A 13303-nucleotide genomic window follows, 5' to 3' on the forward strand; every position below is an offset into this window, starting at 1 on the left:
TGCGAAGGGCCTTCTGCGGCTCCCGCCTCCAGATCTAAAGGTACGACCCCCTCCCTCCTCTTTGGAACACTCCTCCTCATCAACACTTGTGCATAATGGCCTTGATCATCTGTCCTCTTGCTAGTGAGGTGATGGCGGTGCAGTTCTGGGTTGGAGGAAACCCCTGGCTGGCTGGTCTGGCCATGGCAGCGGTGTCATCCAAGGGTGCCACTTTCCTCTCTGGAGGAGTTGTGGAAAACCCTTCCTCCCACATCCGGTCATTTTTTTTGAGCAAAAGCTCAAAATGCGTTGTGGATTGGTTGGCGATGACATTATGAGAGTCCTGTTCTCCATGGAGATGCCGTATAGGGAAGGTTGGTCTTGGATGAGTGGTGTGGTGGTGTGTTGGTGTCCGACTGCTTTGAGTTTCAAGTAGCGGTGGCGAGCAAAGTTTTATCTTGCAGGCCAAGCGCTTTTCTATCTGGTGATGCTCTCTGGTACAACACAGACTTTGTTATGTCCCAGCGGGTTGACATCTTCCTCCACGGGTGGAAGGGGATAGGGTTTTCCTCCTCGATGTCAGTAGTCTGACCACGACGCTGAGTGCTTGGCCCCTTTCTTGTGAAGGCCAACCATGTTTTGAATATATTTACCGCCTAGGCTCGGCCTCGTGTTGTTCTTTCGCCTTCGATAGTCCCTAGTAGCTTTGCCTCTTCACGTGAGCCTTCGACGACGGCATAGTTGTAGCCGGCGTGGTGTCCTTCGTGCTTCGAGCAAGTCATTTTGTTGTGTTCTCTCCGTCTGGCCGCCCAGGTTGACCTCAAGATTATCCGGGAACCCCGACGAGTCCAGCCCGGCGGCACAGTCCCACGCGTCGAGTCTATCCGGGAGTTCAATAAGCTTTCCGCGCGCGGTGAGCGGGCAGGGCAGCGACGCCAGCACCGAGGCAAGACTACGACAAGACCTCCTCCTCTCGTAGCTCCATGGACACCACCATACCCTCCTTGGGCACCACCGACCGCAGCTTCACGTGCCATGGCTCCACCTTGTCTGTCTTGCCGCCGCTGGAGCACGCTTCCCAAGTGTTCGAGAAAATGCATAAACAAATTGTATGTTTTACTCCGCTAAATTTAAGGGATCGGTTAGAAACGACCAAAACTTAGTGGAGTAAAAGTTTTACTCGGGCCGGATACTACTTTATTTTTTAGGGATCGGTTAGAGTTGGCCCAAACCTCGGACAAATTTTCTAACTTCTCTATAGTGTAGACTCTAGAGGTTAGCCAAAATTTGAAATTCCCCAAACACAAACTTCCTTTTGAGCAGCCAAAATTTGAAATCACACAAACACAAACCTGCAAAAGCCAAATTCCAACGTAGCCCAAACAAGTCAGCAAGATCCAGTCACAGCGAGGAAAGCAGAGAAACAGAGAGAGAGCTCACCGCCGTCCAGCCCCCCAGATCCACCGCACCGCACCCCGGCGAGCGACCGAGCATGGAGGCGGTGGGCGGCGACGCGGCGAGCATGGTGGCGGTGGGCCTGGTGTGGGGCGCCACCAACGCGCTCATGCGCCGTGGCGCGCTCGTCTGGGACCGCCGCTCCCGCTCCCTCCCCGCCGGCACCGGCGCCGTCCGGCGGTGGGCCGACCTGCTCCTCACGTGGCAGTACTCGGCGCCGTTCCTCGCCAACCTCTCCGCCTCCGCGGCCTTCTTCCGCCTCCTCGGCGACGCGCCCATCTCCGTCGCCGTGCCCGTCACCAACGCCACCACCTTCGCCGCCACCGCCGTCGCCGCCGCGCTCCTCGGGGAGGCCACCCGCGCCGCGCCCGCCGCGCTCGGCACCGCGCTCATCGTCCTCGGCGTCTGGGTCTGCATCTCCTAGCTCGCCTACCCCGTCTACTGCTTCCAAGAACTGAATTGCAGTTCAGTACTGAAACTTGTGGCATCATCTAGCTCACACTTCTCATTTTTCTTCAAGGTTGCCTGTAGGATTTGATCTCCTTGTGCGATGATATGTGCTTTTTAATGCCAAAATGTTACTGCTGCTTGTCATTTTAGCAATCTTGCTTGTTGTTCTAGAGCCAGAGAGGAAACATGTAAATGTATAACACGAACAAAATGCTGATTTAGAGCAGACATGTTACCAAACTGGATCAGTTCTTCTGGATCCTTATCACTGTAGGCCTCTGTACTGCTCTCGCGTCGTCAAGAACGTCTGGTGACGCTAGCTCAAGTAACCTGAACTCCTCAGGGCAGAGTTTCTCGGTTCTGAATCATGTGTGTGCATCAAAGGCCACATAATTGAACCGTTCAGGCATTTTATTCCTGAAATATGCAGCATTGCAGGCCTCCCATATAGATCAAAGAACCGGAGCGACTGTAAATCTGTAGCTAGTTTCTTTTTCTTTCTGTACCACTCAATCCAGCATGCCAGTCATTAAATTATCAATATCCCGGTGGCAGGAAAGAAAGAAAAATGTGAAACACGGATTTAACTGTATCCCAAACATACTTATTTATGTTTGTGCTTTCTGTTACATATATCCAACTAGATATAAGCATGACTATCTGAAAGATTAGTATTATTTGTTTGTTATCAATACCTACTTTCCCTCCTCTTGCAAAACATAGTTTCCCTGTTGCCATGTGTCATGTAAGTTCAGATCGATGGTGCCTTCAACTAATGATCCGTATGTGGTCCGACCTCGGTACGTGCCTGACTATGGCTACATGATCATGCCGAAGGTGCTTTGATGTACTTGTTAATAAGAATGATGTCCATACTTTTACAGGTCCATCTTGAATGCTCTGTTTCGTAGCAGCAGGGTAACTATACCTTGTTACTCCTACTTCGTGGCACACAAGATCATGGCTGTAATCTGGGAGGGAGAAGCGACTCTGTGACTAAATGCTTAATCCTGTAAGGTATGTTTTTCCTTTTCGAAGAAACACAAAAGCTTCACGTTTTGATGTATTGTTAAGAAAAGACTGTGTAAGCTCTAAACAATTTCATTTTTTTTATAAAGTACCCAAGAGTTGGCTATACCAACCCATACTAGCATTATTGGGCGTTAGGGAAGCTGGTATGCAGTTTGCTTGTACCCCATTTTTCTCTTTATCCGTTGCTACTGGAACTAGAACACGGATTGCAAAATTCAGTAAAAAAAATTCTTTCTCCCCATTGATTCATCGGATTCCTTTTTGTTCTAGCCAAAAGATAGAAAACACAGCTTAGTTCATGGGATGATAGCCAAGAATCCAACCACTTAATTTTACCTGTATCGTTACCTCCTCACATATCTTTTCTCTACTCTTTTCTCCATGTTCAAGGATTATTACAAGGCTTAGGTTACATAGTACACATAGTATCAAGATCAATAGGACATGGACTCAAGTACTTAACTTCATAAATCCAACTTGTCTTGGACTCTAATTTAACCGACAATGCAAACATTGCCTTGACTCTGAAAGTACTTACACAAATACAAGCACAATGTACTCGACATGCAGAAACTTGTACTACAATATGATGACTTCATGCCTAGTGCCTAGACCATAACATACATATATGTTAACTACTCCCTCCGTAAACTAATATAAGAGCGTTTATATCACGACATACATGATGTGAGTCATGAACAGTGTGTTACTCAAATCAAATGTTCTCCCTCCTGATGCACACGCTTCTTCCTTCCTACTGTAAGTTGTGGTGGTTGCATCTTACAGCTTATCGTGTAGTTGTAGTAGGGTGGTATGCGAGATCTCCATGAAAGAGCCTCAAATTCTCCACGGGGTAGGGTACCACCATTTCCTAAGAGAATGTCCTGCACATTGATTTTAGGAATATTCTCATTGGAATCTGACTGATGATGGTTGCATATCAAGAAATATCTGTGGCTCTTCCCCAATCTCCAATAGTATACCGGTTCATCTTCCCGCAAACGAAGGTTTGGGTGCTGGTCAAACATAAGGAGATTTGTCTGTTTATATGCTCTCACACATTCAAGAATTGTGCGCCAAATTCGACCATCGAAGTTATCTCGCAGTATCCCAGCAATGATATACGCGCTTAGGAAACATTGTCTTTGTTCCAAAGCGATTTCCATGGCCATTGAGGCCAGCTTCGGCTGCTCATCTGAGTTTGTGCTTCCGAATACGAGTGACTTGAAAAAATGCCAATAAGCTTCTTGCGGGAGGTAGTCCAGTCGTAGTGCTTCTGTTGTTCCCAGATTCACAATTCTATCTGATCGGCTGGTGATTATAATTTTACTTCCACCGCGTGGTGTCATGCAGGTTATGGAAGATTTCATCCTTCTCCATGTTCTCTCATTAATGTCCTCAGCTATTTCAATAATAATTAGCAACCTTTTTTGAGAAGCACAATTCTGATGTCTGACTAGACCATTAAAATTGTTTTCTCTTAGGTCGATCAGTCCTTCATTCTTGAGACTGCCTTCTGGAAAGAAGAGGATCGTCGAGAAGTGATCGCGCACACTCTCATCCCTACAGACATACTCAATGAGAGTGCTCTTCCCTACTCTTATTGGACCAACGATCGGAAGTACAGCCAGTTCATGCATAGCATTGGGACGCAACAAGAAATTCAGGACCCTTTCCAGGTCAGTTTGCCGACCAAACATGCAATTATCCAAGATCAAATATGTGCCATAAGGTTGGCGGAGTATCCGAGGATACGACTCCAAGAAGAAAAGGAACTCCTTCATACCAGCCATGGTGTCTTCAAGGGTGTCGACCAACCGCTGCAGCTCTTCTTGTATGCTGTTGTTTGCACCAGATAACAGTACAGCTTCTCTGTCGCTGCTACCACCACCGGCGCAAGAGGCACGAAGTCGTTTAGGTGGCCTTAATTTAGACAGTGCAGATGATGAATAGCTCACCTCCTCCCCCTCCTTGTCACGGATGGCTTGGAATCTCAAAGCATCAAGCACGTAGTGGCCTCTGTACATACCTTGCCTCAACATTTTGAGTTGACGGAGCATTCCCTGGTTGGTGATGCGCCGTCCCTCAGCTTCTTCGACGACGGTGTCGATTCTCATTAGAAGTCTCTGCAGCCTCTGCACAATCTTGTCGGTGCCAGGCTGCTGCTGGGAGTATCGGCTGATCATGAAGGACACAGACCTGCTGATGAGGTCACCTACAATTGCAGAGAAAAGGACATCCATCAAGTTGAACCTCCGCGGCTTGAGCAATTGTAGTGGAAGATTTGAAGATTTGTGTTGGGATAAACAGAGCAATGGGTTTTTGGAGAGATGCTCAAATTTGGTTCGAAGATTTGAAGGTGACAGACTGGTACTTCAATGTGAGCCTACTGATGGATAGATAACATATTATATGATGTGTTTCCCTGCCAATAAGTGAGTCTTTACCTGACATGCGTAGTCAGACTGCCAACATGCTAGTCTGACTAATTCTTGACTGGCTAATCTATGTCAAAAAAAGTAATCATTCGACTTCTATTCTTTATTTATTTTATTGCATACGTCTCCATTTAGTCGTGGCAAATGTTGATCCGCAATGCTTTTGATAATTGACAGCTTCTTTTCTTAGGATTTTTGTAAACCGCAGCTGTAAAATTCAGTTGTCTCAAGTCACGCAGATATCGTTTTTTTTTTTGCTTTGTTAAGTAGCATATGGAGTGACTTAAGAGTTGCTTTATGAGTTCCACATATTTAGAAACGTGTCTTTTATATAAGATATTTGTTTTTTTCCTATACTTGAAGTTTGCGTAGCTTGTTTTTTTGGCAGGTGGTCGATGAGACACAATGTAGAAAAATTCAGCAGGTTTTTTGACTGGATGCTTCGATTTTGACAAAGGATGTCTAGAAGACTGAAGGATGTCTAGTAGTATTTGGCAGCCAGGAATTGAATAGCTGTCGTTCTAGTGATTTTGTTTTCGAACATTCTCGTGTTTGTTTGAACTTGTCAGTGCTTGTTAATTCGCAGAATTCATTGTTCAAAGATTGGCAAACCCCTACTTCTCCATATATCTGAACTGTAAGTCAAGACATCATTTGTAAATTTCAGGTTACATATTCGTTAGAAATTTGGCATATGACAATAACTTAAGTGAAATATAGTTTGTACCACCAGAAATTTCGGAGCACTGCGCACTTGGATCAGTGTTTTTATTTCTTAGACAAAGGAAAAGATATATTCTTTGGCCTTGCATGGTTGGAAGTGTATTGCTTCTGATTGACCGCATCATTGTATCTCGATAGATTTCTAGAGTATAAACGGTGTGGAGTCTTTTTTCCTTTCCAAATCAAGCCCATTCGCGTGCCATCCTTTTTCGCGGCATGGTTCATGACCTTCTCAAATATATGGACAAGACTTCAAAAAATAGCGCATAAACATACTTCAAAAACATAGCAATCGCATCCAATAAATAACAAATTTCCTCACAAATAAAATAAATAAGTAACATATTTATAGGACAGGAGATTGTACAAACACAATATAATATCCCATGTTTCAAATGTAAATGATAGAGATGAGAAGACATACAACCTTCTCAAGTACCAGTAACACATAAAAAGGTTTTGGTGCTTAACTACAAGACACAATGGACTTGTAGTGTCACTTATTGAAATTGAAATGACTAACACATCGAGTCTTTGAAACTTTTATTCTGTATGTATATAGATTTTTGTAACTGTAGCAAATAAATTGCTGCCAGCTGATTACTCGCGTTGTTCATCTTGGCTCCCTGCTGCACCTGGCTGGAGTGGTCCAGTTGCGCTAGTATCCGCTGGAATCTGGGGTGCTGTAGAGGAAAACCCAACCTCCAGTTCAGATTGTGCTTCAGCTTCTAGAATTGCAGCAGCATTACGAAACGAGCGTGCAAGCTGCAAAAAACAATACAGGTAAGTCTGATAGCTTGACCAGACATCTAGCAAGAATGATCAATATGACATGAAGTAAGGCCTTGATGTTTGCAAAATCATGGTGTGCAATGTGAAGAAATCGAGGCAAAAATAATTAACAAAGCAGGCTGCATGCAACTATATATTGATTCTTGAGACATGAATCAGCTTGGTGCATAGACCCCAATGAATTATGTACAGTTGTTTTTTCTATCTCAAATATTTTGGATTGTAAGAAATATGTATTTGCTATTTATGCTATGCACTTTATTAGGACCTGAAAGTTTGAAGACGCGGCCAAGTTTTGTAGCCAATAGAACAAGCCATTAGATATAGTGCATCTTAGCAGCAAATAAAGAACTGAATGTAGCTTGGACTGATCATGTTAATTAATTTGAAGAAAACCATATGTAGCAGCATGTTGGCAAATGGAGATGTGTCTCGCGCTAGATACAAAAGGACTAGTTTGACTGTTCGGGGCACACACTAGTAGGCTTACAAAGCCCACTTAGATACACAAGATGTTATCTCCAACTTTTTGAAGCATGTGATATCATCTTTGAAGGTAGGGACAGAAACAAAAGAAGCTCATAGCTTGGTTAAATTTTCGGTTTCTCTTAACCAGGGTCGCCACTTGTGGTTGGGCTATCCACATGACCCTTTTTGTATTCCTTTGAACTTCCCAATTAATCAATAAAGTGTCCTTCACCCCTTAAAAAATCTCCAATTTTTTCCCGTTGATATCAAAATGTGACAGCCAATCCAATATGTTTCGGTAGCTAGAGAAGCCAAACCAACACGTCCTACCAATGTGAGTGACTGAGTGTAGAGCTATGGCCATCCTAACATGTGTCCACCCGCACCTACAACCGTTGAGTAGGCAATAGTCTAGTTTCTGAAAACACACAAATACAACATGCACACACATACACATGCACACCATCACCCACATCATCACCACGAAGGGCCTACTGAATACCATGGTGCAAAATTTTAAGATTGACGAAATTACCACAGACGCCTCATTATCTGTGAGAACGTCGTCTCCCACCGAAAGAATATTCCCTCTTTAACGAGACACTGGACATTAAACCTAGCATTTAATCTCTGGTGAACCAGGGGTACAACCACTCGCATAACCATTCTCTAGGCTAGTTTTTATGGTACACCTACACCATTAGGTAGTTGCATCTTTGATTTGACTTCCCCGAAAAACTCCACGGGGTAGGATAGTAAGAAGCTGGTTCTAGGGAAAGCTAGGATTTCACTTTTCCTATTGACACAATATCGATGACAATGGCTGAATGACATTAATAGACGATGAGAATTGATGGATGCATATCCCTAGCAGTGTGTCAAATTTATCCTGTTTACATTGTCATCTTTATAAATGATGGTGATGCTAGCTTGTCAATGACTCAACATGTTCTATCTTTGGTTTCTACTCATTTTAAAAATAGAATATGTTGGTCTCAATTAGTGAAACAATACCAAGGTTTTGCCTCTGGTTTAAAAAAACACATCCCTAACAAGGTATATTGAATTTCCTTCAATAATAAATATTTACCAAGGAAGGTACTTATTATGTTTTTTGTGTGTGCTCAATTTATTGCCGACAACTATTTCAAAAATAGTAAAGTTATGGATTTCAGTCGTAAGTAGTATACTAGAAACAAGAACACAACACTAACATACTAGAGAACTATAAAGTGATGTATCTTTGTTTTGACAAATGATAATTAATGCATAACTTCATTGCTTCAAGGGAATAAAAGAGCATTTTATATGTAGTGCTCTTAATTTATGGGTATGGATATTTCTCAATATGTTTTCGTCGTGTTTGAAATATAGTAAGTTAATTTATACCTATCTAATTGAATACTTACTTTCATAATCTATACCGGACAAGCGTCTTCGCTCTTCATTGTTTGATTGGACTACATGTTTTCATATATCTCCTCTAAAAACATTTTACATTGAATTATATGTTTGTTGAGTTTTGAAGTAGAAAGTATATAATAATAAAAGTCTAAACTGGTATGATGGTTTTGTGCTAAAAACATTGTGTTCTCAAGCTTCAGTTTCTCATTTTTCTTCATTTATGGATTTATGTGCTGAATTCTAAGTTGTTAAACATGTAAGTACGTAAATATTGTGGTAATAATAACGAATATTCAAAATATTTTATGTTTATTGATTGGGCAGTTATTCAATCAGAGGCAACATCTAAGTATATCGAACTGCAATAATCAACCAAAATGAACCTCTCACAAAGTAAATGTGTTAAATTTTGTATAAATACTTGAACAGTAGTCTCCACACACATACACAATTATTAATATCTTTAGAATCATATTTTCCATCTATGCTGGTGTAGTTTTTAGATCCTATATTATCAAGATTCTGGTTAGTATTGTTTGCAGTTGGGCATATTTGGTGCAACTAAATATAAATTTCTTATTTATTCTGTGATCAATAGTCAGAAGTGGCATAGTCGCAAACTTGATTCATTCTAAAAAACAATTTCGAACATGCTGCCTCCCCCCCCCCCCCCCCCCCGCCCCCGGCCACGCGCGGGGAAAGCATTTTGGGTGTTGAAATTCACTTTCCCGTTATACATGGTGCTACTTTTAGTAGGTGTTGACAATTTTTTTGCTATTTTCGAAAATACTACTGATCCATGTGATGGTAGGAGGCTAATGCTTAATCCAGATCTTAAATTTTACTCCTAGCCAAGAAATGTTGAATGTGCTACATGGTCACGTTATTGGGTCAACTAGGAAGCAAAATAAATTTCCTTATTTAACCGTTTTGTGGAATATAAACATTTCTTTAGATGCACATTAAAAATGAGTGAGACTACTTCATAAACCATCTACATGCTCACATGGGTGCAATTTGTTTGACTTGAACATGTAAATAGCACACACTTTTGCATTATATTTCAAATTCCATGTATCTATCATCATGTTGGCAGATTTTCTTTCACACATTTTTGTAATGTTTTCGTGTTAGTACAATGCAAGAATTTTAGCCATTGGGCGTTTAGCTATTCAATATGATAGAAATATATTATTCAGTTGTCAATATTCTATATCTAGTAATAATATTTTCTAGTCTTGATTTAGAAATAATGCACGATAGAAGTGTTATAGTATATCATTGTATGTCTTGGAACTACTTTGGCAAACCTCAGCTTTCAGGCAGGCATTTTCAATCTTCAAGCAAGCAACACATCGGTATGTCCTCAACTCCTCGCGCATTTTGTGGTTCTCAATCGCCAGTATTTTGTTCTCAATCTCCAGACGCTCATTCTGTTGCTTGATGGAGAGCTTCTGTGATGAATATCACTAACTAGTTTAGTATATTGGTAGTATTATATTTAACTATGATAATATGCTAAATATCAATTTTTATTATCGCAATCAAGACTACATAACAACAATAACATCGTGGCATGTCTAAAAATATATTATACACTTGATAAGATTAAAGAATTTTGCATGATAAAAAAGCACATAAATGTTTGTTGGTGCCTAAAAGATTTAGATGACACAAATAAATTTATATGGTTTTGTGTTGTGACTTTGCGACCTTAATCTGAGGACCCATCTTCATGACCAACAACTTTGCTCGTTTTGATGAAGATCTTGAGTTTCCATCCATTTGGTTGATACCGATGAAATGCTCTCCAATATGACTGTAGAACCAATAAAGTGTATGTATTAAAATAATTAAGACCTCCGGAATAATATGATGTTCTATTATGTGAAAAGAAACAAATTGCCTCCTATATAAATATATACATGAATAACTATAAGTGTATACACGTATATTTTAAGCCCCGGATGACTATACATATATGCAGATACATAAGTCTATATGTGAACTTCAGACTTCCAACTACTACTACAAATTTATAGCATTTAAATAGAAGTTTCTTTTGTTTTTAGAGTGGTGTGAATATTATAAGAAAAAATGAATATTTATTTTGAACAAAAAAATAATCTGTTAACAACCATGACACAAATGTGGGAACAAACATGTTATATATTCCAAAGTTTCCTAGTTTTCCAAAAGTGAAAACTAAACTAACTAGGAAAAAGTAATGGCAAGAAAGAGAGTATGTTTCACAGAAATAACATGGATGGATTAGTTTATATGTAAAATACATAGTCTTACTTGTTCTGATCCTTTAGTGACCATGTGAGCGTTTTCTCTATTGAACAAGAAAAGATCTTCTACTTTTAGTCAATCAAGTTAAAAAAGATCTTCCGCTTTACAAGAGGGAAAGTTTTGACTAACTGAGCCATTTTAGGATATTTTTTCTATAATCTAATAGAAAATTCTAAAACTTGTTCAAGTTCTTGTTCTGAACTTTCATGTGAAAAGCTCTCATGACAAGGAAAGTGACACATGTCATATATAAAAGATGAAATTTCAGTCATCCTTTTTCTTCGAATCGACTATTTTTCATTCAATATTCCAACATAATAAAACTGAACAAATAGAACACAATTATGCACTGATGTATACTTGAAAACATAAAATAAATAATCTACTTTGAGTACTTCTGAAACATAATTGGTTATCTACCATCAAGGACCCTATGATGTGCAAGACCAAGAAAAAAAATGCTCAAACATATATAGTATGTAGGGAAAGAAAATAAGTTCGGGAACCTCGCCAACAAAGACAAACAACAATCCTTTCTTTGGTGCGAGCATGTACCGAAAAAACAAGCTATGATTTTCGAAAATACAAAATACAAGAACTCATAATTTCAAGTCATGCATAGTACGCCTAGAAAATTTCAATGGAAGAATGCCCTTTATAACTATGAAAAGCATACCAGATAGCCTCGTTGCTCTGTGAGTCCTCTTAGATCATAGGGGTCAATGCTTCTTTCTTTGTGCAGGCAACAAAGGGGTGCTTTATAGGATGATCACAAGGAGCAATATCAATTTCTGGTCAGTACAACATTCATGCCCGACATTTAAGTAGGATCAGTGCCTAAAGATGTATGCCGCACTACAGATAGATATTTAGATAGATAGGGACTGCGTTATTTGGAATAATAGGAAACGGTGGGTCAAATCCTGTCGACCGCCTTTTCTGAATGATAGGGCATGCATCGTAGAATGCATAAGATCATAAGAAAGATAGAGTTGAACATATGCATATCCTTTTCCCGACACACTTTCGGCGCATGGGAGACGTAAGAGCCTAAGAAAGATGGAGTTGAAGATATACATATCCATTTTCTGACACACTTTCGGCGCATAGATAGATGGACCACTACTTTAATAAGTAATATATAAAAATGTCGGTCTAACTTCCGCTCTTGTCCTAGTACCACCCATTGTACTCATCTAGTGATATGTGGCGTCAATGTTAGGGTGTGGGCTGCCAGTTTGTGCACGTCTAGTACACGTAGTGTCGCGTCTAGGTTGCCATGGGTGGGCTCGTAGGAGGTTCCACAAATTCAAAGAATGATGTGCGAGGCGTCCAGTTTGTGCACGTCTAGTACACGTAGTGTCGCGTCTAGGTTGCCATGTGTTGGCGGTAGGTCCTGTAGGACCAATAGTATATCGACCAGAGGGGGTGAATAGGAGATTTAAAAATTCTTTTGAAACTTGAAAACTCTCGGTACAACACAACGGAAAATAAATCTAAGCATGAAAAAAAATCTAAAAAAGATTATCACACTAGAAGATAAACTAGATAGAATAGAAAGATTAGACGAAGGACTCTATGAAAGAGATGATACCATCAAATTCTATTCAGATTTTTGGGAGTTACGGTTCTCTGGGAACCAATAAAATTGAGTCAAGGGGTCATATTTCAACATCCAGAAAGGAGGAGGAGGAGGAGGGGCATCTTCCCCCTCTCCTCCGGCTATGTCAGAATTCCTCTAGGGGCACTGCCATCATCGCCATTGCATTCATCGTCATCTCCACGACAATCTTCTTCCTTTGTATTGGGGCTTCTCCATCACAAAGCCTCTCAATACTTAAGCAAACATGATTGTGTTAGGAATTATTTCCCCAGTATTTATTTCATCTTTACCTCTATGTTTGATTAGTTACTTGTTTGATGGCATTGGCGAAATAGTATGAAGGTTGGTTGCACATATGTACATTACTCATTCTATTTTTGTATACAAGGTCACTTTTTTTCATGTCAAACTTTGACTTATAATTTTGGTCAACGAAATATAGGTTATATGCCATAAAAATATATCATCGGAAAGTTCTTTGGAATGTGCATGCAGTGGTATACTTTTTGTGGCATAACTCAATTTTGTTGGTACAAATAATGGTCGAAGTTAGACATAAAAATATGAAGTGTCATTGTATAAAAAAGTGGAAGTAGTAATTTCTATGATATCCTTTGTGGCTTTTGTATGAGTGCACACGTGTATTAAGGGAACCCATATGTTT

The 13303-nt window shown here is 40.4% G+C and overlaps 2 protein-coding genes across 2 annotated transcripts; one reads left to right on the forward strand and one right to left on the reverse strand.

Moving 5' to 3' along the window:
- The first annotated feature begins 1338 nt into the window (after positions 1 to 1338).
- LOC123050967 (transmembrane protein 234 homolog) lies at positions 1339 to 2028 on the forward strand. The gene has a single exon (XM_044473690.1). The coding sequence runs from the start codon at positions 1472 to 1474 to the stop codon at positions 1856 to 1858; it is 387 nt and encodes a 128-aa protein (XP_044329625.1). The 5' UTR covers positions 1339 to 1471; the 3' UTR covers positions 1859 to 2028.
- Positions 2029 to 3586: 1558 nt separating this feature from the next.
- On the reverse strand, positions 3587 to 11173 carry LOC123050909 (disease resistance protein RGA2). The gene is made up of 5 exons (XM_044473617.1): positions 11166 to 11173; positions 10455 to 10560; positions 10052 to 10195; positions 6713 to 6842; positions 3587 to 5131 (listed from the first exon to the last, which is right to left on the reverse strand). Exons 1-5 carry the CDS (start codon positions 11171 to 11173, stop codon positions 3627 to 3629), a joined length of 1893 nt encoding a protein of 630 aa, XP_044329552.1. The 3' UTR covers positions 3587 to 3626.
- Between the last annotated feature and the right edge of the window lie 2130 nt (positions 11174 to 13303).

The sequence above is a fragment of the Triticum aestivum genome, chromosome 2D, assembly GCF_018294505.1.
Source record: "Triticum aestivum cultivar Chinese Spring chromosome 2D, IWGSC CS RefSeq v2.1, whole genome shotgun sequence".
Taxonomy (NCBI): Eukaryota; Viridiplantae; Streptophyta; class Magnoliopsida; order Poales; family Poaceae; genus Triticum; species Triticum aestivum.

Coding starts and splice junctions, on each gene's coding strand:
- LOC123050967 (XM_044473690.1), top strand. CDS start 1,472: ATGGAGGCGGTGGGCGGCGACGCGGCGAGCATGGTGGCGGTGGGCCTG.
- LOC123050909 (XM_044473617.1), bottom strand. Junction 6,843..10,051: donor ATGCCTGCCTGAAAGCTGAG/GTTTGCCAAAGT, acceptor TGTTTTTTGCAG/CTTGCACGCTCGTTTCGTAA. Junction 5,132..6,712: donor AACTGGACCACTCCAGCCAG/GTGCAGCAGGGA, acceptor CTGCAATTGTAG/GTGACCTCATCAGCAGGTCT.